The sequence below is a fragment of the Centropristis striata genome, chromosome 8, assembly GCF_030273125.1.
Source record: "Centropristis striata isolate RG_2023a ecotype Rhode Island chromosome 8, C.striata_1.0, whole genome shotgun sequence".
NCBI classification, from domain to species: domain Eukaryota; kingdom Metazoa; phylum Chordata; class Actinopteri; order Perciformes; family Serranidae; genus Centropristis; species Centropristis striata.
Window position 1 is genome coordinate 32,493,945 of NC_081524.1, and position 24,536 is coordinate 32,518,480.

The 24,536-nt window shown below is 37.3% G+C and overlaps 2 protein-coding genes across 2 annotated transcripts; one reads left to right on the top strand and one right to left on the bottom strand.

Annotated features, from left to right (window-relative positions):
- The first annotated feature begins 69 nt into the window (after positions 1-69).
- On the top strand, positions 70-17,133 carry hpn (hepsin). Its single transcript, XM_059339432.1, has 13 exons — positions 70-287; positions 1,290-1,461; positions 8,223-8,330; positions 9,013-9,054; positions 9,397-9,526; positions 9,613-9,732; positions 9,918-9,958; positions 10,635-10,800; positions 10,885-11,075; positions 12,085-12,180; positions 12,438-12,580; positions 13,361-13,525; positions 14,705-17,133. Exons 2-13 carry the CDS (start codon positions 1,425-1,427, stop codon positions 14,747-14,749), a joined length of 1,284 nt encoding a protein of 427 aa, XP_059195415.1. The 5' UTR covers positions 70-287; positions 1,290-1,424; the 3' UTR covers positions 14,750-17,133.
- A 50-nt stretch (positions 17,134-17,183) lies between these two features.
- LOC131976623 (B-cell receptor CD22-like) lies at positions 17,184-24,297 on the bottom strand. The gene is made up of 11 exons (XM_059339736.1): positions 23,545-24,297; positions 23,380-23,432; positions 22,847-23,185; positions 22,529-22,753; positions 21,860-22,132; positions 20,993-21,274; positions 20,785-20,857; positions 19,878-19,908; positions 19,037-19,180; positions 18,837-18,946; positions 17,184-17,767 (listed from the first exon to the last, which is right to left on the bottom strand). Exons 1-11 carry the CDS (start codon positions 23,646-23,648, stop codon positions 17,707-17,709), a joined length of 1,695 nt encoding a protein of 564 aa, XP_059195719.1. The 5' UTR covers positions 23,649-24,297; the 3' UTR covers positions 17,184-17,706.
- Positions 24,298-24,536: the final 239 nt, after the last annotated feature.

The following is a 24,536-nucleotide window of genomic DNA, read 5'->3' on the forward strand; positions in this document are numbered from 1 at the left end:
CGGTGGATTTGGTTAATAGAAACGGTCGCTGAAAACTTTGCTACCTTTTTTCCCTTCTTCTTTCTTTGGGGTCAGTAACCTGTGAAGAGAACAAAAAAGGATTTACTGCAAACTGGGATTTATCTGTGGTGGCGTTTAACGGCATTTTCGCCTGGCTTCTTCGGGGAAGATTTTTTTTTTTTTTTTTTTTTTTTAGCTTTTTCTATTCTTAAGGGACTTAAATTAAATATAGGCTAATATTTGTCAGCAGCGAAGGCCAGTGCTCCACCTGCCGCAAGAAAAGACAGGTGAGTCACTTTGTGCAATTTGTTTCAGCCCTTTTCCGCTAACTCTGAACAGAAACAATCACATAAATGCCTGCTTATAACTAACATTGACAAAGGCTATAAAAAATAGTCGATAAATATTTTTTAATGAAGTAAAGTTGTCAGTTTATATATTAATTTGGATTATGTCAACAATACTGTTTATGTTGTGTTATATTTATGTTATTTATGTCCTTTTTCTATTGAACCTGTTTAACTATCTCTGTCTCGAGAGTCTAAATGGCTAGGCTATACTAGCAATGTTTACATTTTATAGGTAATTTAAATATATCTGTAAATTATATATAGCAATAGGAGATAAAACTTTTTTTCTTATAAAAAAAGAAAAAAGATAATGTCTCATTTAGCTTGGTGTCCTCCCGTTTACAGAAAGAAATACTGTGACTGGTCTAACCTTTGGTGATGGTCAATAAAGACAACATATGGACGATTTATATATGTAGTGGCATAAGAAGCTTGTTCACATTGACCTAAGATATAGGAAAACACTTCAGTTAAAATTTCTTATATTGACTTAATCATTTAATTGTATTTTCATTGTCAGTTTTCCAACTTAGAAATAACTTAAATATTAACAAAAACAAATAACAAAATGAGAACCTGTTAGCAATCCTGGCTTTCTGGAGGTGTGTGTGTGTGTGTGTGTGTGTGTGTGTGTGTGTGTGCGTGCGCGCGTGCGTGAGTTAACTAAACACAAAGTGTAAACAACTGCTCTGAAACTGCGATGTAACCTAGTAATTTTATTAGTTGAATTGAAGTGATTATGTGTAGTCTTGAGTTTTTAAATTATCATTCTATTTTGTGGCTAAACTAATTTGTCCTCTCACTTTATAGAACATTTTTAAAGTTAATGTCATGTAACTCTATCTGGCTATCTCCTTGATAAATGTGTATTCAAAATTTTTTATTACCAACAACATGGTGATTGTTTTTCACTTAAGACCCCCAATGTTATGTTTTCAGGGAAAGGTGACTGCCAAGGCATAGACCACCTGCCTTGTCAAGGAGAGAAGGAAGGAAAGGAAGGAAGGAAGGAAGGAAGGAAGGAAGGAGACAGATCATTGTCTATTGTTGCCCTCTGCCTCCTCGAGTATAAAGATGTATGCTGAAAAAGTTGTGACGGAGGGGAAGATGGGTGAGTGCACATGTTAAATACACTGTTGTTCTTGCTCTCATTATCCACCCCTCCCTACTCCTTCACACACACACACACACACACACACACACACACACACACACACACACACACACACACACACACACACACAGATTAAAATGCTGTGCTGGTCATGCTGCAGAGCGCATGTTGCCTGTTTTTTTGTATTTGGGACCAGACATCAGCCCACTTGACAGTTAACCATTAACTGGTTTGTTTAAAGCTGACTGGCTGTCTCTCTGATGTTCACTGGGTTTATTTTTGAAGTTCATATTACAGTTTTCGAAACATGTATTTAGATTGGCTATATTCTTTTAGTCCAATAAGATTCCTATAAGTCCAAATCTAAATGGAAGTGTGAGAGTAGCGTTCATAACTAGGGCCAGAAATAACCACTGTCCTTTATGTCAAATTACACATAAAATGTAGCACATTATATTGCCAGCAATAACAACTCATTTCATTCATAAACAAAATAACTCATTGTACCCATGTCTCTGTCAATAAGAAACTCTCTTACCTTTACGTAGAAAACACAGTCCTATCTCCATTAGTGAAGCCCACACTTAAAAGGAAACTACAGAACCCACATCTGTCCTGTTACGTAGCATTAGCTGTAATACAGTGTTGTTGTATTGGAGTGATTGGACAAATACGCAGCTTTATGGCTCCTAATGACTTTATTGCCAACCATATGATGCTGTTATGTAAGTAAAGATAAGATAACGTGCAATATTAATTTACTGTTGCTAGAAAGAGCTTCTGTTTCTGACAGTAAATTCACCCTATTTATGTTTTTACCCCATAATAACAGTAGACAACAGTACACCTACCTTGAACAGCAGGGACAAGTTGAGTACAATGAAGTCAGTAGTTTCCCATGAAGTGGAGTCTTTAGTTCTTAGTGTCTTCTCTCTGGTTGTTGTGTCCTTATACTGTAATTTACTCTCTGTGTCTGAGCGTGGTCAGCTTAAAGTTTGGTTTTATAGTTTCTGTTGCCTGACTAAAGGGAGTCCTCCCAGATGTAGTGAATCAGGATGTGTCTTTGGTGTGTGTAATTACAAGAGAAACACAGTCGCGCCAAGGAGTGGCATAAATGGTGTGGCTTACTTTGTGTATGTCTGGGGTGAGATTAGGTGGGACATCATCTATTTTAGGAAACAAGTGGTGTAACCTGAAAAGTGACATGCTTGTACATGTGTGAACACATGTATAAGCATAAACAAGTACAATGTAAAGTAACACAAACATCCACATTCACACTCAAGTGCTCCTGCCACACAGGGAAGGGCATATTTGCAATTAAACTAATATTTACTGCTCAGCATGATTATGTTTATTTTTACTTTCTGCCATGACAACCACTAGAAGTATGAGTCACAGCTTCTGCTTGGGCTTCATGTGTGTGTTTGAGGATTTATTCTGTTTCTGTATTGTTATCTTTGCTTCATACTGCTGTTACCATGCCTAGGTTAATTTCAGTCTACGTAGGAAGAGGATAATATTATTAGTATATATTTTGAGAACCCTTTAAACCCGTTGGCATATTTATATTGGAGTGTATGCATATTAAGCACAGCTTTGTTTTTGATGGACCAGATACATAACTGTCTGCTCTTCCTGGGTTGAAACAGATGCTGATTATGCAGTGAGTTCTTCAAGAGCACTGAAAAACAACAAAAAACTAGCACATGGACCTTAAGTTTGGATTATTTTGTTAAACTACTATTTTCAAGGTCAAGAAGGAACTTTCTAAATTTCAGCCAACACGAGAACGAGAAGTCATAAAAGCATTATTGATGAAATGATAACAGAACAATCTCCATGATGAAGCAGCACGAACTGTGAGATATGTTTGGAAGCACTTTAAAAATGGTAAATAGACATTGAGTTGGTATTGAATAAACACGTATCACTGTCATTTGCCTTGTTGCCATTCTAAGAAACCCTTTTCTTTTATTTTAATGACAACCACTAACATTATGTCAATGACACTTTGAGAAACTTTTTTATTTGAGTAAAATACTTTATTTTGTCTAATTTGTTTAATCAGAATGTGTTGTCTGTGCTTTTCCATGATTTTCTTTAAATTTCAGTTTGGGGAGGGTGTGTACATCTGGTGTGCAGCTGCTTCTTTTCCCCCCAAACTGTGTTGCTACAGTGGGACGGCTTATTGTGGGTTTCCCTCCCAAAATCCAAGTGAATGACTCATGACACAGTAAACCTTTTCCATCCAGCTGCTTCTGGTTGGTCATGTGACTCACGGATGAGGATAGAAATAACCCAGAATAAAATGTATGTACTGTATGTGTAGTATGTTTGTGTGGATGGGTCACGCTAACAGTGAGAGATGATTAATTGTTACCTCTCGTGCCAGCCTTATTTATCACACAGCAACAGACCATGGCAACAAACTATCTAGTCATGCAGTGGGGGCAGCCCTGAATCTTTAGTGCACTGTGTAATATTCCTTATGTACAACAATAATGATGCATTGTACCACTTTAATCTGGAAAAACACCTTGAAGTTGGGTCGGATCAAAGTCGGATCAGGCTCCCACCACAAACAATCCACTCCACAGTTAGTTTGGAACTGGACCAAGTCAACCGTAACTTTGTGGTTGAGCTTGAAGAAAATATGAGACATAGTTAAAGAAATGTATGTTAGTTCATCATATCTTTGAATGCTGTCAAACTTAAATGGATTTTTTCAGTCGTCTTGATATTTATTATCTCAGTCTTTTGGCTATTATACATTTTTTTCAGTTTAATGTTAGAAATGATATGCCAGCGTCAAATATCGTTAGTATTTTAGAAAACTGTAGATATAATTAATATTGCTAACCCATTTACAACACAATACAGCTCCCACTGTGGCTGCCAGGGAGAACTCTTTTTGAAGCTTTGAATGTGATGCAAAACCTTTTGTATTATTATGAAACAAAATATGCATCATATGAACTGTACTCACAACTAACTACTATATACTATTGCAGCGTGCTCAACATCACATACCATAGTGATTTTAGAAGAACCCTGACTCATGTGACACACATACAGACACACAGGAGAGGACATTCTCAGGTAGAAGTGGACACAATAGAGTGCTTGTTCTGTCCTGCAATTTGATTGGAAAGTGTGCTGCGTTGAGGGGAAGAGATCAGGATGAAGAAAGGACAGCACTAGTGTATGTGTGTATGTGCTGGAGTTGAGGTGTGTGGAAGAGATGTTTGGGTATTTCCTGGAAAAAATAATCTGAAATAACGAACAGGATCCTGGAATGTACTTCTGATAAGATGTCCTGTTGTATTCATCAGATACTCATTATATTCACTCATTTTTGTTTGTTTTTCATCTTTACATTTTTCTGCCTCAATTTTTCTCCTCTCTCTGACCTTGGGTTGCCATTGTTAATCCAAATTTTACAACCCAAGGAACAATAACACCATTATCATGCTGGCTGTATGTTAGGAGGGGAAGCCTGAGGAAGGGCGGGGGAAGAAAGGACAGGTATGGAAAGGGAGAGGAAGACGACAGGAGGCACAAAGAGGGGAGGGGAGGAAGGAAAGAGATGGGTACAGAGGGAGGCAAGGAAAAGTAGCTTTTAGAGAAATGCAGTCAAGGTGCAGGTAGAGTTAGCCAGGAAAAAGTTGTAGTGTAGAGGGATGGCGCAGATGTGAGGAGATAACTTAGAAGGAGTTGAAGGTCACTGGATTAGTAGGTCTACACAGCTATCATATTTCTTGATAACGACGTAGAAATTCGGCTACTGTGGGACCAAACAATGTAAGTGGTTCTATATAACACTGGTTCCTTGTCATTCCTAGAGTTGTGTACTTCCACAGACTCAGGAGTCTAGGTATAGCTTTGGAAGCTGACTTTGTGTTTGTGACTATGCAGGTTCATTTTGGTTCACCCAGACACCCAGCACCCTTTAATGTCTGACAAACAAGTTAATAATCCCATCTGACTGATTGATGTGGGTGCTCTCCTGAAAATATGTCCCGCAGCACCTTTCCTATGATGTCATGACCTGTCTTTGAATCTGTGACAAAAATTAGGAAGATGCTGGTTGAAGGCAAATAAGTGATTTATTTAAACAAATAAGATAACTAACGCAAATAGAAGAAGAAATTAAAATGTGTAAGCACGAGTTAAGAGTGTAGTGTGTGTGTGTGTGAGAGAGAGAAGCCTAAAAAGCCTAATCAAACATGTTGTGTTTTTCATTTCCTTTTCTTCAGTTGTTTTCACAGAAAGTAAGAAAGATAGAGATATGAGAGGGAAGGGAAAATGTTGGAGGGAGAGAGTGACAGGAAGGAAATTAGCCATGTAGAATGTTTTCTTTGATTTGTTGGGAAGCACTCATATACCTACAGTATCTTCAGTTGTTTCCTGGCACATTGATGGGAAGTATTAGAGTTACAGTCCTGACTGTCCCATGCAATGTAAGGAATGGGAAATCCACTTACTTACATAACAGCTCACTTTTGCTACTGCTTTTTATAACAAACAATAACATGGTACGTACAAAGTCTTGTAAAATACTCAACTGTTACACTTTCAAGGTTAGAAATATGCTTGAATTTGATCAAACGTGAAAAATGCTTAATTTTCAACAGAATCTGGTATTTTATCAACACAGTTGATACACACACTCATGTATCATATTTGAATTGAAAAGATCCCGTCGTCATTTTTGCTTGCTGTCTCCTGGCATTAAGTAGACCAGAGCCTGACTGACTGACATGGGTGTCAATTACTCCAGAAGTTGTTTATTTTACAGCAGACATTCTGACATGTCATAGCTGGAAACACACAGGTGTAATTAATAATATAATGAGAGTTACAACAGGCTCTGCCATTGTACCATTGCATGTCCATTGTCAATGTAGTTAGGCCATCATTATTGCTATCAGTAATGTCTGCTTTCCCTGCTATAAAAAGTCAAACATGATATAGAAACGCCTGTAACAATGACGCTTGAAAAATGAACGCTAAAATCCTAACCTGAAGAAGCTGGCTGCAATGACGACAATGTGGGGGAAGGCAACAACTCCCATGATCCTACACTGTAAAAAGAGATAAACAATTGCTACTCAATAAAATTGAGGCAACAGATTGCACGCAATATTATTAATTAAATCTAACTACGTTACAAGTTGAGTTAATAACAACTTAACAGGAAGGGCCTGTCAATTAAAAACGGACTAATTCTATTGTGTTGGATTCATTCAAAATTCTCTTGATTTAGAATTACATACACATAAAGGTTATATTTAATGTGGTCAAAATAAGTAGATTCTATCTCAAACATTTTTATATTAAAGTTACTTAAACAACTACCTCAAAATCAAGGACGCATTTATATTTAATACATTTTATCAAATATATTAAGTAAAATGAAATGACTACAGAATAATTTATTTACAGTGTACACAACTTCACAACATCACCAAACTCTGTCTTTTGTTATTGCTTTCATTGAGACACCCTGACCGGTTAGGACAGATCCCATTATGGTTGGCAGTTTTTAGTAGAGTCATAAAAAAATCAAAGGAACACAGTTACATAAAACAGTGTAACTCTGCCAGTAGCCAAGATTAACAACTTTGTGATATGATTTAATGTGTCTGTGTCAGGGTGTGTAACCTAGTCTTTTGCTGCACAACTTTGATGATGATTATGATGACCACTGGCTTGTGTAAATAGTTGTCAGTGTGAAGGGAAGTGAGCTGAGCTGTGTTGAGTGATAAGGGATTTGTATGGCAGGATGACAGTTCACATAAAAAGAGGATCTTTTTTAATGGCAATACTATTTGCTCTTTTTTCTTAATCTCTTCTCTTTTCAGCCACATTAGTTAAATATAGTAAGAGAGGAAGAGCAAACAGACAAAAAAGAGACAGAAGAATGATCAGTGGATCTTTCTTACAACAGCAGGAACAGGACAGGCATAACTTATAAAATTGAATATGGCTGTGTACCGTCAGAATTGTCCCAGTAAGTCATGGCAGTGAGCCCGCAGGCTTTGTCCCAGGACCCAGAACTGGCACACCAGAAGGTTTTATATAATGATTTATATAATTACACATATGTTTTCCATTCCATTATATGTTGGAATGTCCCCTACAATGCTGGTGTAGGGGACAAACCTTCCAACAAGCAGAAAAGGAGAGAATAACACGGGCAGAAAGGGACACACAACATCTGCATGCAGGTGCACATGCACATACTGTGCGTGCATGTGGGACTATATGGCACTATATTCTTGTTTAAAAGTTTGTTCTTGCTTTGTGGAGAAATGCTAGACTTTAGACTATTGATCTAATCTGTCGTTTGTACTTTTCAGCTTGTGCCAGCAAATGTTCAGTATGCCCCTTCACATTGGGACAACGTGCTGATACCGGTCATTGTGCTGATGTTTGTTGTAAGGCAGCCTAAGCGTCCAAAAAAAAGAGCCCAAATTAAATACAAGCAACTACTTGTAACTTTTGCCATGTGCTGTTTTGCCAAATATGTCCATATATACAAACTTGTCAGCAACAACAAATCTGACTTTATTTCAGTGTCATAATATTTAACCCTTTGATTAAAGTTTCCGTCAGCCATCTGTGTTTGTTCTTATGATCGACTGCTGCTGTATATGTGCACTGGCGTGTATGTTTTTATGTTTGTGTCTCATTGTCAAATGACACACTGTGTGTGTGTGTGTGTGTGTGTGTGTGTGTGTGTGTGTCTGCAGGGAACAGGGGAATCTCTCTGACCTGTGTGTTGACCCCTTGCCGTGTAACTGGGGTATGTGTGACACTGATGACCTTGGGAGCCATCGGAGCTGCTGTCTGGGCCGTAGGTCAGACCACATGCTTTCACACATACACATAGAGACACTTTTTTTTTGTCAAATGTATGATGACCATAATCTGCTGTGTCTGACTTTAAGGTGTTTTGGTAATGCTTTATATTAAGGTCCTTGTAATAACCGTTCATTAACAAGTAATAAGGCATTGTTCTCACTTTAGATCCGGTAGCTGCAAAAAGCATAGTTAACTGTTAGTTAACTTATAGTTAACTTATAATAGATGAGCAATAAAGTATATTTTAATATCAATAAGCAAACAAAATAAGATTAATAAAGGCATGGCAAAGACATAATGGGTGGGTCATGGGTGTTTGTAATGCTATTATGAACAATTATAAGATACTCATGAGGCTTTTATTCATGTTCTTACGCATTTGCAAACTGTTAACAAGTTTCTTATAAGTGCTTATAAATCTCTTATAGCCTGCTATTAGCTGTATTATTATTATTATTATTGCTTATAAACACACAATAATGTTAATAAGCATCTTGTAAGGACTTACAAGGGCCTTATTGTTAATTAATGGTTATTACAAGGACCTTAATATAAAGCGTTACCGGCGTTTTTATTCTGTTGTCTGTTTCAAAAAAAATCTGATGATCAGGATTTCAATATTTGCTTTCATACGTTGCATTGACTTAACAAAGGCTGTTTTTTATGACCCTTCTGTAGTTACATATTGCACAATGGAGGAAGACACAGGACTGTATGATGGTGAGTAAGAGAGGAAAGGGTGATGTTTTGTCTTATTGTCTATAGAAGAGCTGATGAGAAGAGCTGGTGAAGACATTTTTTTTTCTTTCTGATCTTGTTTGTTTGTTAGCAGAAACTTTTACAGGGTAATACTTTTCATTTGTGAAAAAACAAATATATCTGATGATTCTACAGCATGTGAATTTTAATGCAATCCAGGTTTTAGTCTGTGGTCTTTTCTAAGTCACATGTTACTCAATATTTAGTAGGAGCAGACATAAAACTTACACAGAGTAGGTAAGCAGGAGTGTGTGTTATTGTGTTGAACTTGCTTTAAAAGTAGTCCTCTGTTATTCCCGGCAGTCCAAGTAAATTCTGCTGACCAACGTCTCAGAGTCTATGACTCCGCCCAGAGGAGGTGGCGGCAGGTGTGTTCCTCCTCAGCCAATGAGCTGCTAGCAAGCATCAGCTGTGAAGAAGTGGGCTTTATCAGGTGAGATCTTTTTTATAAAATATATCTCAATGTTTTATTGCAGCATAGTGAGAAGTGTGTGACTGGAGTGTGTGTCTGTGTCATAGTGTGGTGAATTACTCAGTCACATCAGTGCCAGAGGCCAGCGGAGATGGTGGCGAGTTCTTCTGTGTCAGAGCGCAAGAGCTCAGCTATGGCAAGAAAATCAAAGACTCATTGTTCCCATGGTAACAAACACCTGTCTGTTTGATCCTGCACCTGTCTCAAGCAGTCTAACCTTTACCACACTGTCCTCTCTGTTGCTCCTGCTGAATTTTCTTTCACTTGTCTGCTCGGTTGACATAGAAAGCCAAACAGTAGCTTAGTTTTTTCTCCATCAGGCTGTTACTAACTCTGTCTGTCTCTGTTTCAGTGACTGTGAGAGCAACGAGGTTCTCACACTGCTATGTCAAGGTAAGATGTGAGCTCAGATCTACACTTATCCTGTCTGACACACTGGCACACTTTATACTCAGACAGCTTACTCCCATTACTCATCTTTCATCACATGCTAGGCTTGTAATTCTCCCAAACTCCTTGTTATTTCGGCTTTTTCCTCTGAGGCCTCCCAGCCTGCTGTTATTGTTTTTCACCTTCTTTCTGCTTATCTTACAACCATCCATTGGTATGATGTGTTTGGGGTGGGAGGAAGAAAGTAAATACAATCAGAAAAAGTAATGTGTTCTGGGTCTAGTGCATTCTGGGAAAGAAACATTGTAATTCTAGATGCTACTACTACGCAAGTTGCTCCAGTTATCATGCTGCATCCCAGAATGTAAAGCACTCCACAAAGGCAAAAACTCCACAGTTCATTTGGGACTGGACCAAGACCACCACTTTTCTAGAGGATCTAAGTGTGTTTGTTGAGGTCTATATGTACCAAGGGGGAAAACCAATGAGACTAAACCAGAATAATTTACTTACTTACCTTTTCATTCCTCTGATCTTCTACTCTTTCACTCCCCCATTCTCATTATTCTATATTCTATATCTTTGCTCAGTTTCTCCAGTTTCTCTTTTGTAGTAATGTTTAATGATTTTACCTACATTTAACCTAGACATCAAACTCACTCCTCTTTCCCCTCGACAGACTGTGGCAGGCGTAGTTTTGCAGCAGACCGTATAGTTGGTGGTGTGGACGCCAGGCAGGGCAGCTGGCCTTGGCAGGTCAGATTGGAGTACGATGGAGTCCATCAGTGCGGAGGAACCATCATCTCAAACCGCTGGATTGTCTCAGCAGCTCACTGCTTTCGAGAGTAAGTTATCAAGCTTGAGTTTATACAGAAATCTTTTTTTAAGCACATGGTGGACAATTTCTCTTTTTTAAAATTTCACGCCAGGCGGTATCGCTCTGTTAATCGCTGGCGTGTTCTGCTGGGCTCGGTCTATGGTAAACCAGTCAACGCCAACGTGGCTGAGGTGAACACCATTGTTTACCACAGCAGCTACCTGCCCTTTGTAGATGCCAGCATTGACGACAACAGCAGGGACATCGCTGTTCTGGCCCTCACAAAGCCTCTCACTTTCAATGGTAGGTCGCACAAGAGCAAACACACAATCCTCGTCACACATCTGAATATTTGATCGCATGGTGACAATCATTGGAGATGAGGAAGAATGGCAAAGATATGGAGAGAACCGGAGAGAAGGTCATTATGGTCATTTGCCTCCTTTAGGTTTCCTGTTTCCCAAATTCGAGTCAGCAGAACAAAAGTTCTTTTATTTGTCATAGTTATATCAGCACTGAGCAGTTTCTACTGTAACCATTGCTTCCTCTTGTGTCTGATGCTCTCTTGCTAATCCTAGGACTCCTTCAGTTAAATATCCACAAAGTACAGTAGTTTTTACAAGACTCATTCCTCTGTAATGTTACTGTAATGTATTAAAGGTCTGAGAGAGACAGAGGTTAGATTTGCGTTACGGTGTATGTCACTGTTCTGCACATTTTTGACCAGTCCAGTAACTAAATTAATCTTAATCATCATACTTCCTGGGTTGTAATTTGAGGAAATTACATATTTCTAAAGAAAAATATACTTTAAAATGATCTGTACTGACCAAGAAGTGAAAACAAAATGATGGAGATAATCAGAGATATAGGATCAAGGCAATGAATTAAGTTTCTGAAATATAAATGAAACTTGTTATATAGTCACATTGTGGGTATTCCCACCAGCTTTTGGATAATTGTTGTGTCAATGATATTGAATCATAATTTGCCTATAAAACAAACTTAAAGTAGAAATATATAAAGCAGCATTTCAGTAGGTCACTTCTGACATCTAGTGTTTGGCCTTCATAATTACAACCACAACATGAGGTCCACTGGAGTGAGAAAAAAAAGTAAACAAAGTAGAGGATTGTTAATGTTAAATGGCTCTCTGTACAGTGCCATATTACAGATTTGCTGCTACACTAATAGGAAAAAATGGTTATATAGCTTTTAGCTCCTGTGAGAACAAGCAAAAATGAGAATGATTGTGTGTGTGTTTGATGTTGAAGTATTATTACTGTAACTTACTACATATGTTTGTGTGTAGAATATATTCAGCCTGTTTGCCTGCCAGCATACGGTCAGAGACTGAAAGATGGACAGATGGGAACAGTAACAGGCTGGGGAAATGTAGATTACTATGGTGAGTCCCCATTTCCTTCTGACATTAACTTAAAATGATATGTTTGATGAGATTATTTTAATTCCTTGTATCAACATGCACAATACATGCTATCAAACAACATCACTAGTGTGAACAGGGAGAGAGGTCAAAACTGAGTCTTGGTAATTGCAACACCTAATAAGGTTTGACAGCAATGGATACATAAATGCTTCTTTTGAGATCAAACCGATGCAGTGTTGTTGTTTTTAAATGCTTTTGCTGTTTCTCACTGACAGGTATTCAAGCAGATATTCTCCAGGAAGCGAATGTCCCGATCATCAGTGACACTGTCTGTAACGGTCCTGATTACTATGACAACCAGATCACAACCAGCATGTTCTGTGCTGGCTATGAGAAAGGAGGCACTGATGCCTGCCAGGTCAGAGTGAGCCTTTGTTAACCCTTTATCAGGCGAAGAACTATATTTGGTAACTTCAGGTAATAATTCGAGAAAAAAGTTGCAAATTTACTAGATTAAAGTGGCATATCTGCGTGAAAAAAAAGTCGCAGATTTACGAGAAAAAAGTGGGAAAAAAGCAACTTTTTTCTCCCAGATTCACCACTTTAAATCTCATAAATCTACACATTTTTTTCTCGTAGATTTGCCACTTTAATCTCATAAACTTTTTTCTCAAAATATCATTTTCGTATGTTTTTTTTTTTTTTTTTTTTTGCACATTCTGGCAATATGTAATATCCTCCAATATTCTCTAGGGTTGAAATTTGGAATTTGCAAGTATTCCAATGAGTCCTATTAAGGGTTAAAGTGGTGAATCTGGGAGAAAAAAGTTGCTTTTTTTCCACTTTTTTCTCGTAAATCTGTGACTTTTTACGCACAGATCTGCCACTTTAAATCTCTTAAATCTGCGACTTTTTTTGCACAGATTTGCCACTTTAAATCTCTTAAATCTGCAGCTTTTTTTCTTGTAGATTTGCCACTTTAATCTAGTAAATTTGCAATTTTTTTCTCGAAATATTACCTGAAGTTACCAAATATAGTTATTTGCCTGATAAAGGGTTAATGCATTCTGGTGTGTGCATGATGGATATACCTGGTTGTTTCTATGTTATTGCATTCCTATTTAATTTCTGTTAATGCTGGCCTGAAATGGGTTGTTTAAATGTGTATGTGAAGTGCTATAATTCTCTTTGGTTTCAGGGAGACAGCGGCGGTCCTTTTGTGGCGGAAGACTGCCTGTCTAAGACGAGGCGGTATCGTCTGATGGGGGTGGTGAGCTGGGGAATAGGCTGTGCCATGGCCAAGAAACCAGGTGTCTACACCAGAGTGTCCCGATTTCTGCCCTGGATATCCACAGCCATGAGGGTGAGAGACTGGACACTTTAGTAACCCCCCCAAGGAGGTTTAGCTTTTGTCTCGGTTTGTTTGTTTGTCTATTGCAGAAAAACTAAAGGCATGATTTTGTAATGAAACTTGGTGGCATTCGGGTCTTATATTAACCAATTACCAGCAATGTATGGACTAGTGATGGGATGATGATACCTCAAGGAGTGTATTGACACACTACACAAACTGTGTCATCACTGTATTGACACTGTGTTGGTCACTCAATAGTGCCCCCTGCAGTAGTTATAAAATCATTGGAGGTAAACAAAATGAAAATGAAATGGAAAAGCTAACATGCTGCAAACCCAACATCAGCCTGTGAAATATTTAATCGCCAGTCCTTTACTTAAAATATGATCTCATCATTGTATAATTTCATTTGCTGAGTTCAATTTGTTTGCTGAGTTAAGTTGTTCATGAGAAGAGTTTAAAATTTGCTTAAAACCTTGTTTGTGTAAATGCTAAACTGAGTTGGTATGTAAAATATAGCGAATTAGTCTGTAATAAAATTCAGAGTTAAATTATTTCAGACTGGGGAAAACTTCTTGGAATGATCCATGAAGTCAGTGGAACAAGGTGAGGCCAAGCAAAAATCCAACAGCAACAGCAAAACTGCATCCAACAAACCCACAACATGTCGATACAGTTTGTTCCCTTATAAACACACTTTGGCGCAGCACTTCGAAACGACACATCACCTGTATCGGTCACATGATTATTTTTTTTAAAGCGATACACGCACCAATACGGGGTTTCACTCTTGTGTGCTCGGCACAGTGCTGACGCACCAGTGTTGTTCGTCCCATCACTAGTATGGACACACTTTCATGTAAAAATACAAGCATTCTCATTAACGAAAAATACAGCCTTGTGTATTAAATTGTAGCATTTTTAAAGTCAAAGCATTTGGCATCACAAAATACTTCCTTTCTCTCTCTCTCTCTCTCTCACATACACACGCGCGCACACTTACAAAGCGTAATTGCCAAATTAAGGCAACAAAATTTCTTAATAAAGTGTTGTGCAATCACCAGTCACGTTCAGAGTTACATAATTTTTGTTCAATATGTGCTTCAAGATTGTTTTTTTCCAAGTTTTGCTAATCTACATCTATAATTTCTTCCTGTGAAATTACAAATTCATCTCTCTCTCCTCCAGAACTATCACAATGCGCCGGGGCTTCACAAATTGGCCCGAACATGAGACGTTTTTTTACTCTTGGATGAAAATACTACAAGACCTCGAAGATGTCAGCAGGGGGCAGTTGGACAGGGATGACAGGCGGTGATGTTCCCCTCACATCACAGATTCTCCTTCTCACCTAAAACTTTATTATTGAGGATTTCACCCCTTCTTGTACCTTCCCACATTGTTAAATGTTCAACAAGTCCAAACTCCTGAATGGCTACCCTGTATCTTTGCAGAGATACACAGACATAAACATAAAGTGTTAAAAAGTTCAGCCACGTTGTTATAATGAAGTTAAACTTTGATGAAAGGGCAAAAGAGAAATAATCTTAGAAAATAATAATAATATAATAATAATAATCTCCTCTTACCTTTTAGCTGTATACTACTGCAAAGTCAAGTTAAAAATAATCACTATAACATGTGAGCTATACAGCAAAACATTGAAGTGAGACTTTTTCAAGTCACAAAGAGAGCAGACTTTTGATTAGTAATGACTTAATAACTCAACTTTTACATTGTGCAACACACACACACACACACACACACACAGATGATCAGAGATTTTTTTTAAATGTCACAAATTTATAAATAATGCGAATGGATAACTAAAACATTCTCTGGTGGACTTTATTTTGTAAAATCAAAGCACACTTTATTTCATAATTACATTCTTACTTGTGTATACATGTCATGATGTTTTATAGGCATTAGGCAGTAGTCTGACTTTTGTATGAAAAATAATTATTCATTCAAAGTCTATCCATCACATTCCCAAATAAACTGGTGAAGATGATGCTTCTCTTGAAATCAGTATTTTCTTGTAAATATTAGTCAGTGTCTACATGTTTGTTTGAGACATGTTACATGTCTTCATGATCCAATCATCTTAAACGCTAAAATGTGAGAACACCCAAAATCATGTTTATGTTTAACATATTTATTTTACTGCACCACATATTGATGACCAAATACACGGTCGCCCATTAAGTTGAAATAAAACATTTTTTTTTTTTACCTCTTTCCATGAAATGATGGTGACGATGTGATTTATTATGGAAAGATAAAGTGTATATCTTCTCAAAACTTTATTAATCAATCTCTTACAAACATATCACAATGAAAATTAAACCACAATTAACAGAGGATTGTGTCTGAAAACAAAATGATTACAACTTTATGGGCAACTGCGTAATAATGAAAATCATATTAACTGCTAGAAGTGTGTATACTCAACCATGACCAATGTATATAATATAATTCACCCCTCTGCTGACTGCTCCAGTCTTGTTTAACATAGACTAAAAAATGTTTTTCAGCAGTATGTTAAATTTGGGATTGCTACTTGCTCACTTGTATGCTTTAGATTAGAGTGACTATATTTCTTTTACAAGACGCTGACCTTACACGTTAGTGTTTTTTAGTCCATTGAGACACAAAAAAACAATTAAGGATACATGTAGGGTGTCTGCAAACTTGATTTAAGCTCTCAAGACATTACTTAATTATTCATTTTTATTAGGGAAGAATCAGATGCGAACACAACTGCAAAAATACTAGCATCACATTTCTAGCTCTTGACTAAACTAAATTTAATTTACACTCATCAAGTCCCAAACCTCTCACAGTTTCCCCCTTGAAATAAAGCTAATGCATGTACAGTTTTGGCAATTATGATGTGAAGAGAAATATTGTAAAATGTAATTTTTTGCATTGAGTATTATATTGAAATAAAGACAATTTCCCCATAGCCATGGTGTAATAATATCACAATTTATTTATGAATCTTTAATATTAACTGAAAAGACTGCAGTAAATAATAAATATACTGTTTTATACATTTCCCTACACATAACAGAATGTCAACTTAAAATATGAAAAATATTTGTTACTTTCAGTAAGCATTACTACAAACTAAAACAAACAAAAGACTTGCAAAAACAGTAATATAAATTAATATAAATATAAAGAATTACAAAAAACACATTTTGAACATTTGTAAGAGCAGGGTTGTTATCTATCGTGTGTAAAGCTGGGTAACAAACATAAATATTTTTAGGTTTAAAAAAGCTGGTGATTGGCTATCTAACGCTAAACATCATAGATGCAAGCAGGAGAAAAAACTATGAAACTATGCACAGAGACAGGGCCCGCATGCAGTGGCGGTTCTACACAGGGTCCTCCAGGGGCCACTGCCCCTGTGAAGAAGCCTTTGGCCCCTGCTGTGGCCCCTGTGTCAAATTAATAATAAAATGATCAATTTATAACAATGAACAATGGAACAATTCTAATCTTTTTTTTTGTTTAAACAATATCTCATTGTACACAAAAGGAACCCAGAATGTGAAAATTTTATAATAGTTTAACTATATGGAGTCTTCTTATGAAGTCATTTTGTGTCTTTTTTGGTCATTTTGTTTCTGTTGTGTCTTTTTTGTGTCTTTTTTTTTGTAATTTTGTGTCTGTTGTTGTGTCTTTTTTAGTTATTTTGTGTCTTTTTTTGGTCATTTTGTGTCTTTTTTTGTCATTTTTATGTCTTCTGTGTGTGTGTTTTTTTGGTTATTCTGTCTTCTCATTTTGTGTCTTTTTTGGTCATGTTGTGTCTCTTTCAAGACATTCAAAGATTTTGAATGCTTAAATATCATCTTTGCCATTTTTTCATGTGCTAATGTGCCCCTCTGATTAAACACTGGCCCCTCCTTGGCCCCCACAGTAAAATTGGTCTAGAACCGCCACTGCCCACATGTGTGTGTTATTGTATTTTGAGATGCTTGTCACATAAGTGTAAATGAGCTTAAAAATAAAGATTGGTGTGAGGAAATTTCTTTTTTTCATAATTTCTTTTATAAAATCCAGAAGTCAAGGTATCTGTAACCTTAAAATATTTAAACAATTCCCAGCCCCACTTAAGAGTTAGATGAATTTCTTGATGATAATGAAACATCCAAAGGAGTGAAAGGTTTCAATCAAATTCAGCTGGACTTTGCCAGTGAAGCGTAGATCACAGAGTTGTCATCCTCTCCAGCTGTGGACCTGAGAAGGAAATTATGTTATTTGTCACCCTGACGATAACATGGTGATAGCAGATTTGATGCCTTACATTCAGATGCTTTAACCAAGCATTCCTTTTATTCACAAACTTAAGTCTATTATTAGCTCGGTAGCTACTATAGAGGTCATATCCTCTGTAACAATATTTCTGGGAATTTGTGGGATTAACCCTTTATCAGGCAAAGAACTATATTTGGTAGTTAGAGTCAGGTAATATTTTGAGAAAAAAGTTGCAAATTTACTAGATTAAAGTGGCAAATCTACAAGAAAAAAAGTCGCAGATTTAAGAGATTTAAAGTGGCAAATCTGCGCGAAAAAAGATTTATGAGAAAAAAGTGGGAAAAAAGCAACATTTTTCTCCCAGATTCACCACTTTAAATCTCATAAATCTGCGCATTTTTTTCTTGTAGATTTGCCACTTTAATCTCTTTCCTCAAAATATTATTTCGTATGTTTTTTTTTTTTTTTTTACACATTCTGGCTGTATGTAATATCCTCCAATATTCTCTAGGGTTGAAATTTGGAATTTGCAAGTATTTCAATGAGTGCCCTATTAAGGGTTAAAGTGGTGAATCTGGGAGAAAAAAGTTGCTTTTTTCCCCACTTTTTTCTCGTAAATCTGCAATTTTTTCTTGCAGATTTGCCACTTTAAATCTCTTAAATCTGCGATTTTTTTTCTTGTAGATTTGCCACTTTAATCTAGCAAATATGCAACTTTTTTCTCAAAATATTACCTGAAGTTACCAAATATAGTTATTTGCCTGATAAAGGGTTAATGACCTGAAGAGAAGTTTCCAATTTACGATTATACTCATATTGCACGTGATGGAGCTGGATTGTAATGTTATTAAGCCTGAGCATCTAAAATGTTTGGAGATTAATAAATAATTCTTAATTCTGAGCAAAGTTTAGTGTTCTGAGAGTGAAGGTGAAGCAACTTCAATCTAAGTCAATTTAATAATTTTAAATCCTATTCTATTGATCGACAATGGAAATTTAAAAAGGTCAAAGTGACACTATAGCGCTGCGATCGGGTCAACATTTAACTTACCAGGAGTCATGTGGCGCTCTGCTGTGGTCCATGCGATGTGGAAGACTGGGGTTTCTGGGTTTTATGGTCACTGTTGAGTAGGTAACCTCATCTTCATTAGACTCAGGGGCCTGCGGGGAGAGGAGAGGAGTCACTTTATTCCAATCTGACTGTGTGAGTTAAAATAATGTTAAACATTCATGTCTGTGCATCTTATTTACATCATGTTCATGGTGCCTCTGTGATCGAGGAATGATGTCCTGAGCAGCAGGTGGAGGACAAGTTGGCAACGTGTAGATGTTAGCATAAATGCTGTTAGATGGATCTTCAGAGGCTGAAGACCTCGGGTCCTCGTACACAGTCTGCTGGAAGGGACACAAGAAACAAGCACTTTCATTTTTCTGCTTTAACTGCTTTATTTTTCCACTGTAGGTGCCCATTTGGAACTTGTAAGCATGTGCTTTTTGCTTCACTAAAGGTTTTGGTAATGCATTAGCAAAACAATATAAAGAAAAGACTAGAAAGAACTTTTAATAAAATGAAAACTCCACAGGAAGCTCAGCTTTTTCACTTCTTTAAATAGGTTTAATAAGTTTTGTAAAAATGCAGTCTGAGAATGTCTTTAAAATTGTTTAAAGGTATTTTGTCTGTGCTTGAGAGGGAACTTAAGGATTATTTTCAGGTTCTAGAACAACTACATGCTTTAATGCTCAAAAAGACACATTTGTTTTCTTATACTGTCTAAATATATCTGTACTCATCCTCTGCCTGTCTCAAAAAGCCCACTTCCTCTGCTCTGTCTGTTTTGCAGCAGAGGAATGACTGTATATCAGGACTATAGTGGCACTTAATACGTGTATATATTATAGTTGTGATGTGACATCACAGCCTCATTGGAAGTCATTGTGGCTCGTTTAAGGGCTCAGATTCTGAATACGGGTTGTGTGCATTTCTTCCTGTATTGACTGTTTTGGTATTTACACTGTATTTCTTATAGCATCTACATCTATGACAGTTAATCATTAGAGTTTAATCTGTGATTTAATAGTTAGATGTACTCACTTTTTTCTCTGCACGGGTCCTCTGTTTTAGCCTACAAAGACAACAAAATCAATCAATACATAAAGATGAAAAACATTCATGTTTCACCACTCAGAAAGGAGCATGCCTTATTGTTTGACCTTTTTAGAGAAGTTGTTAAGCAATAATGAGAAACCCAGCAGCTGTAATACTTCTTTAAACTGCTGCTCAGTCACCACAGATTTTCACTGACCAGCCATTTCTTTTACTGTGTTAAAAGTGAACTGCAGAATATCATTAGTTTATTGGAAAAAAGAGCTTTCTTATCCAGCATAACATACAGTAATACATCTCTTTGCAAATAATTTATGGAATACTGTATCTACAACCCAAAAATCTGAAAAAAGGTAGGACATAAAATGTGAATAAACAGAATGCAATATTTTGCAGAATCTTTATGAGATAAAATAAACTGCACAAAGAAAGTATATTTTATGTTCACACTGATAAACTTTCATTTTTGTAAATATTCACTCTGAATAATTGCATTTAGTTTGTATTTACATTTTACACAGCATGCCATCTTGGGGGGGATTCAGGATAATAAAGCTCTTTTGAATAGTTACTAATGACACTAACTAACTTGTGTTAGTAATGTATTTGTATATATTACAAATACATTTATTTGTTTGATATGTTCAAACACAAAGCACAGCTCCAAAATAATATAAAAATAATCAACATGTTAATAATACTGTTCCTGAGCAAAAGGCATGTGTATAAACCTGTGTGGTTAGAAGTGAGAACAGAGTGGAAATTAAGATGACACATATAGCGCATGCATATAACACATGCAGCCATGGCAACATTACACATCACTGAAGTTACACAATATGTGGAAAAAGAGATGGTGAACAGTAAAAATGACATGAGTTATTCATTGACTCACCAGAACAAAAGAAGAGCGAACACAAGTGTCGCAAAAATAGAAACTCCAATTCCAGTTATTAATGTCTGTCCACCTGAGGAGAAACACTCTGTATGGTTAGACTGCTGGAGGTGGATTGGCAGACTAAGCACTTCTGCTGCTTTAAATACAAAACTAGAATAATTTTTGTAGAGGAACAACAGCAGTAATAGACAAAGATGACACATACCTCTGTACTTTTCCTTCACTGCCAGCAGCATCTCAGTTGAGTTGTTTTCCCCCAGTTGGTTCCTGGCCATGCAGAGGTAGAGTCCAGTGTGGGACGCGTCCACAGAGGAGAGAGACAGCACCTGTCCTGATCCCACCTGGAGCATGGAGCTGGAAACAGTGCTTCTGTACCAGGTGTAGTTGTCAGCTGCGGGGTTAGCAACACTGCTGCAGGTCAGAATCACACTGCTGCCCTCAACAACATGTGGCGGGTCCATTAAAATGGAAATATTCTCTGGACGATCTGAAAAAAAACCCCCATGGCACATGTTTTATTCCAAAATGAGAGTGAAATCAAAAGTGCTCTCAAAGTACAAGAGAAGAAGATAATCTACTAAAGCAGTAGTTGCCACCCTGGTGATTGAATGTGAGGGATTGCAAAAATGTTTAAAGGAAATAAAGTGATAACAGAAGTGCTGAAAGAGAAGAACATACACAAATATGCCTTTATGTTTGGGATTTTTCTTTGGACGTATCAGATGCATTCACCTCTCCAGGCCTCTAAAAATCATTCAAATGAAACAATAAAAGTTTTTTTTTTTTTTTTTAAATCCAGCTATCATTAGATTGCTCGTACTTAGGCCATTATCCATAATGAGGGATCACACATGCTTGATTTTAAAGGTTGACTGCTGTCTCTTTTGGTTAGCTAACAAAGCTAACACGAACAAACCAATTGAGGCAGCAGTAACCAGTGACTCCTGTGTCCTGCTAGGTAAAATTACATTTTTTGTCAAAGGAGTCTGGTGGCTTTTGAAGAGAGAATAGATTAGTTGCCTGTGGGAAAGGGCATAGGTGGGGCTTTTTACTTTTTTTTTTTTTTACTTACACTGGACATCCAGGTGAAGCTCAGTGGAATTAATCAGGTTGATGCCCCTCCTGCTGATATTATTGGTTGCCTGACAGTAGTACAGTCCATTGTGGCTGAGCTGGATGTCAGAGATGGTATGATTCTGTCCTGAACTGATGAAGAGTCCACCTTTATACAGGCTGTATCCACTGTGTGTCACAGGAGGATTGGCATCACTGCTGCAGGTGAGAGTCACTAAACTTCCTTTGGCGACTGATGGACTCACTGACAGTGTGACATTACTCGGAGCATCTGATTGAGAGAAGATTAGGATGTTAGGCTGTTTTTGTTTGTTTGTAATACTTCTTTCAAGGCTGAAGTACACCCATAGAGATAACGCCTTGTAGCGAGAGTTTAAATTTATCCATGCACTCTTAACATAAAGGCCAGTATATTGTGGCTTAGGAACTTATGTCTTTTGTCTTTAAAGTGCATTGCAAAAGTAAAACTCACCTGAAAAAAAACATGAATCTCTTTAGTCCTATTTAGTGCAGTAGAGTTGTTCAGCCTCTTGTGGCTTAAACATTATTACGGCACCACATTAAAGAATTTAGGTTCATTAAGGCTTCAAAATTACCGAGACACCGGCACATTGCATCACAACTAAAGCTTTGAAAAGCTGTTTGTAAGAATTATCCATGAACTTACAAAGAACATTCAGAGCTCTGGAAGCAGATCTGACCATCTCTTGTCCCAGGACGGCACAGTGGTACCTCCCAGCATCCTCGCTCCCGGCCTGGAAGACTGGATTTTGCACCCGTTGTCCATCTCTGAACCAGACAGTGTTTACATGTGTAGGACATCCTGACATACAGGTCAGACTGACGTTATCTCCCTCTGTCACAGTCCTCGGCTGTACCACAGCGGTCAATTCTGATATTGAAACAAAAGCAGATTCATTTTACTAAAATAAATATAAATTTGTGGAATCTAACGTTTTTTAGATTATTACATTTTTTTTTATACCTGTGACGGACAAATAGGCTGATGATTTACTTGTCCATCTGTCATGTGTTGTCACAAAACCGAAAGCGTATGCTCCTTCATCCCTGTGTTGTACACCATTGACCTTAAGGCTACAGTCACCAAAGGCGTTGCCCACAAACTTAAAGTGATCTGGAGGTGTGGAGGGTGTTGAAAGGCGAGACAGCCTCCGCCTGCCATATACATACTTGGCTCTATACCAGCCGCCTTCAGTGACTCGCTGACCTGAAGGATATTCATACTTGCACTTGATGACTACCGATGTCCCTTTCAAAGCACACTGATCTTCAAAAGTCACTTTCCAGGCTTCACTCCAGACACCTTTTGATATCATAAAAAGATATAATCAATTAAATGTAGCTGTAGCTCTGTTCCCCACAGGATTTGGTAAGAAGGTCCATAAAATTATTGAAATAATTATGAAATGCATACATTTGTTTTAAAAGTTTTAAGCAGCAGTTTGATTGCAGTTAACACTTTTGTGATACATGAATTAAAAATATGATTTTCCTTACCTGGCATAACTAGCAGAATAATCAGAATCAAACTTTCCATTGTTAAAATCAACCTGCAAAATCATGATCCAGGACAAAAATGAATAGATGAATACACACAGAGATGTATATACAGTTTTGAAAAAAAACAAAAGAAAATTGTGTATTAAAATAAATAGTACTTACCGACTAAAACAAGCTGAATTATTGCTTTGTACATTCCTGGGGGTGATTTTGTTGAGTGAAAAGCAGAAGTAGGAGGATGTCCCCTCCCTACTTCCTGCCATCATACTGACATCACAGCATTAATCATAGAAAGTGAGAAAGCCTCACATATTATGATCTGAACAAACACATAAAACCTGAGACCTGAGATGTGGGGGAAACAAGACGGGGACAATAGATCGATTGGTTTTACAGCACACATCAATTTGAAGACACACAACAGGCAACACTGTGCAGAATATATAGTCACTATCCAGCAGAACACAGCTGTCACCCTGCAACCTTGTGGATCATATTGAAAGGAACAGTTTTGATTTAGTGAAGTGTGGTTGCATGAGCTACTTATCCATAGTCAGGGTATTCAAACGTAAAAATAAGTGGGGTTGTGCATGTGCCATTGCCAGTCAAAAAGAGTGCTGATGCAATAAAACACTGAATGCAATGAATAGATGGATCCTGTGCCATCTGTCGGTGTCTCGACAGGATTTTGGTGATCAAGCTCTTTGTAGACTGAATGTCTTATGTGAGAGAAGGTGAGTTAAATAAAGTTGGAAGATCCATATGAATCAAATTCCTTATATCTTGCACCCTCAAGCAAAATTCACTGGGTGAGACAGCTTTGTGATCTGACTGCAGAGGTTTACAATGTTCCCTTTGTCTAGTGAGATCATTTCCCCTAAAGGTTTTTAGTTTAAAGCCATTTTGAATCTGGCAGAAAAAACAGAAAACAGTGGCACAGATGTCAGAAACAGCTGGTCTCACATTGTCATCACTGAAGTGATCTATCCTTGTCCACAGGGTGGTGTTACTGGACCATATAACTATTCATATAAACATCAATGAGGGGACCTATGATCACTTCAACATACTTCACTCTCAGTAGGTTTATCTGTGTAGGTCTCCATCATTATTATAAATATTATTATTATTATTATTATTTGACCATGCCTGGC

Excerpts from the sequence above, each read along its gene's own strand:
- hpn (XM_059339432.1), top strand. The coding sequence starts at position 1,425 with ATGTATGCTGAAAAAGTTGTGACGGAGGGGAAGATGG. Across the intron at positions 9,527-9,612 it reads GAAGAAGTGGGCTTTATCAG|TGTGGTGAATTACTCAGTCA; the intron begins GTGAGATCTTTT and ends TCTGTGTCATAG. Across the intron at positions 9,733-9,917 it reads AAAGACTCATTGTTCCCATG|TGACTGTGAGAGCAACGAGG; the intron begins GTAACAAACACC and ends TCTCTGTTTCAG.
- LOC131976623 (XM_059339736.1), bottom strand. The coding sequence starts at position 23,648 with ATGATGGCAGGAAGTAGGGAGGGGACATCCTCCTACTTCTGCTTTTCA. Across the intron at positions 22,133-22,528 it reads CAGAGCTCTGAATGTTCTTT|ATGCTCCGAGTAATGTCACA; the intron begins GTAAGTTCATGG and ends TCTCTCAATCAG. Across the intron at positions 19,909-20,784 it reads TTCGCTCTTCTTTTGTTCTG|GCTAAAACAGAGGACCCGTG; the intron begins GTGAGTCAATGA and ends TTGTCTTTGTAG.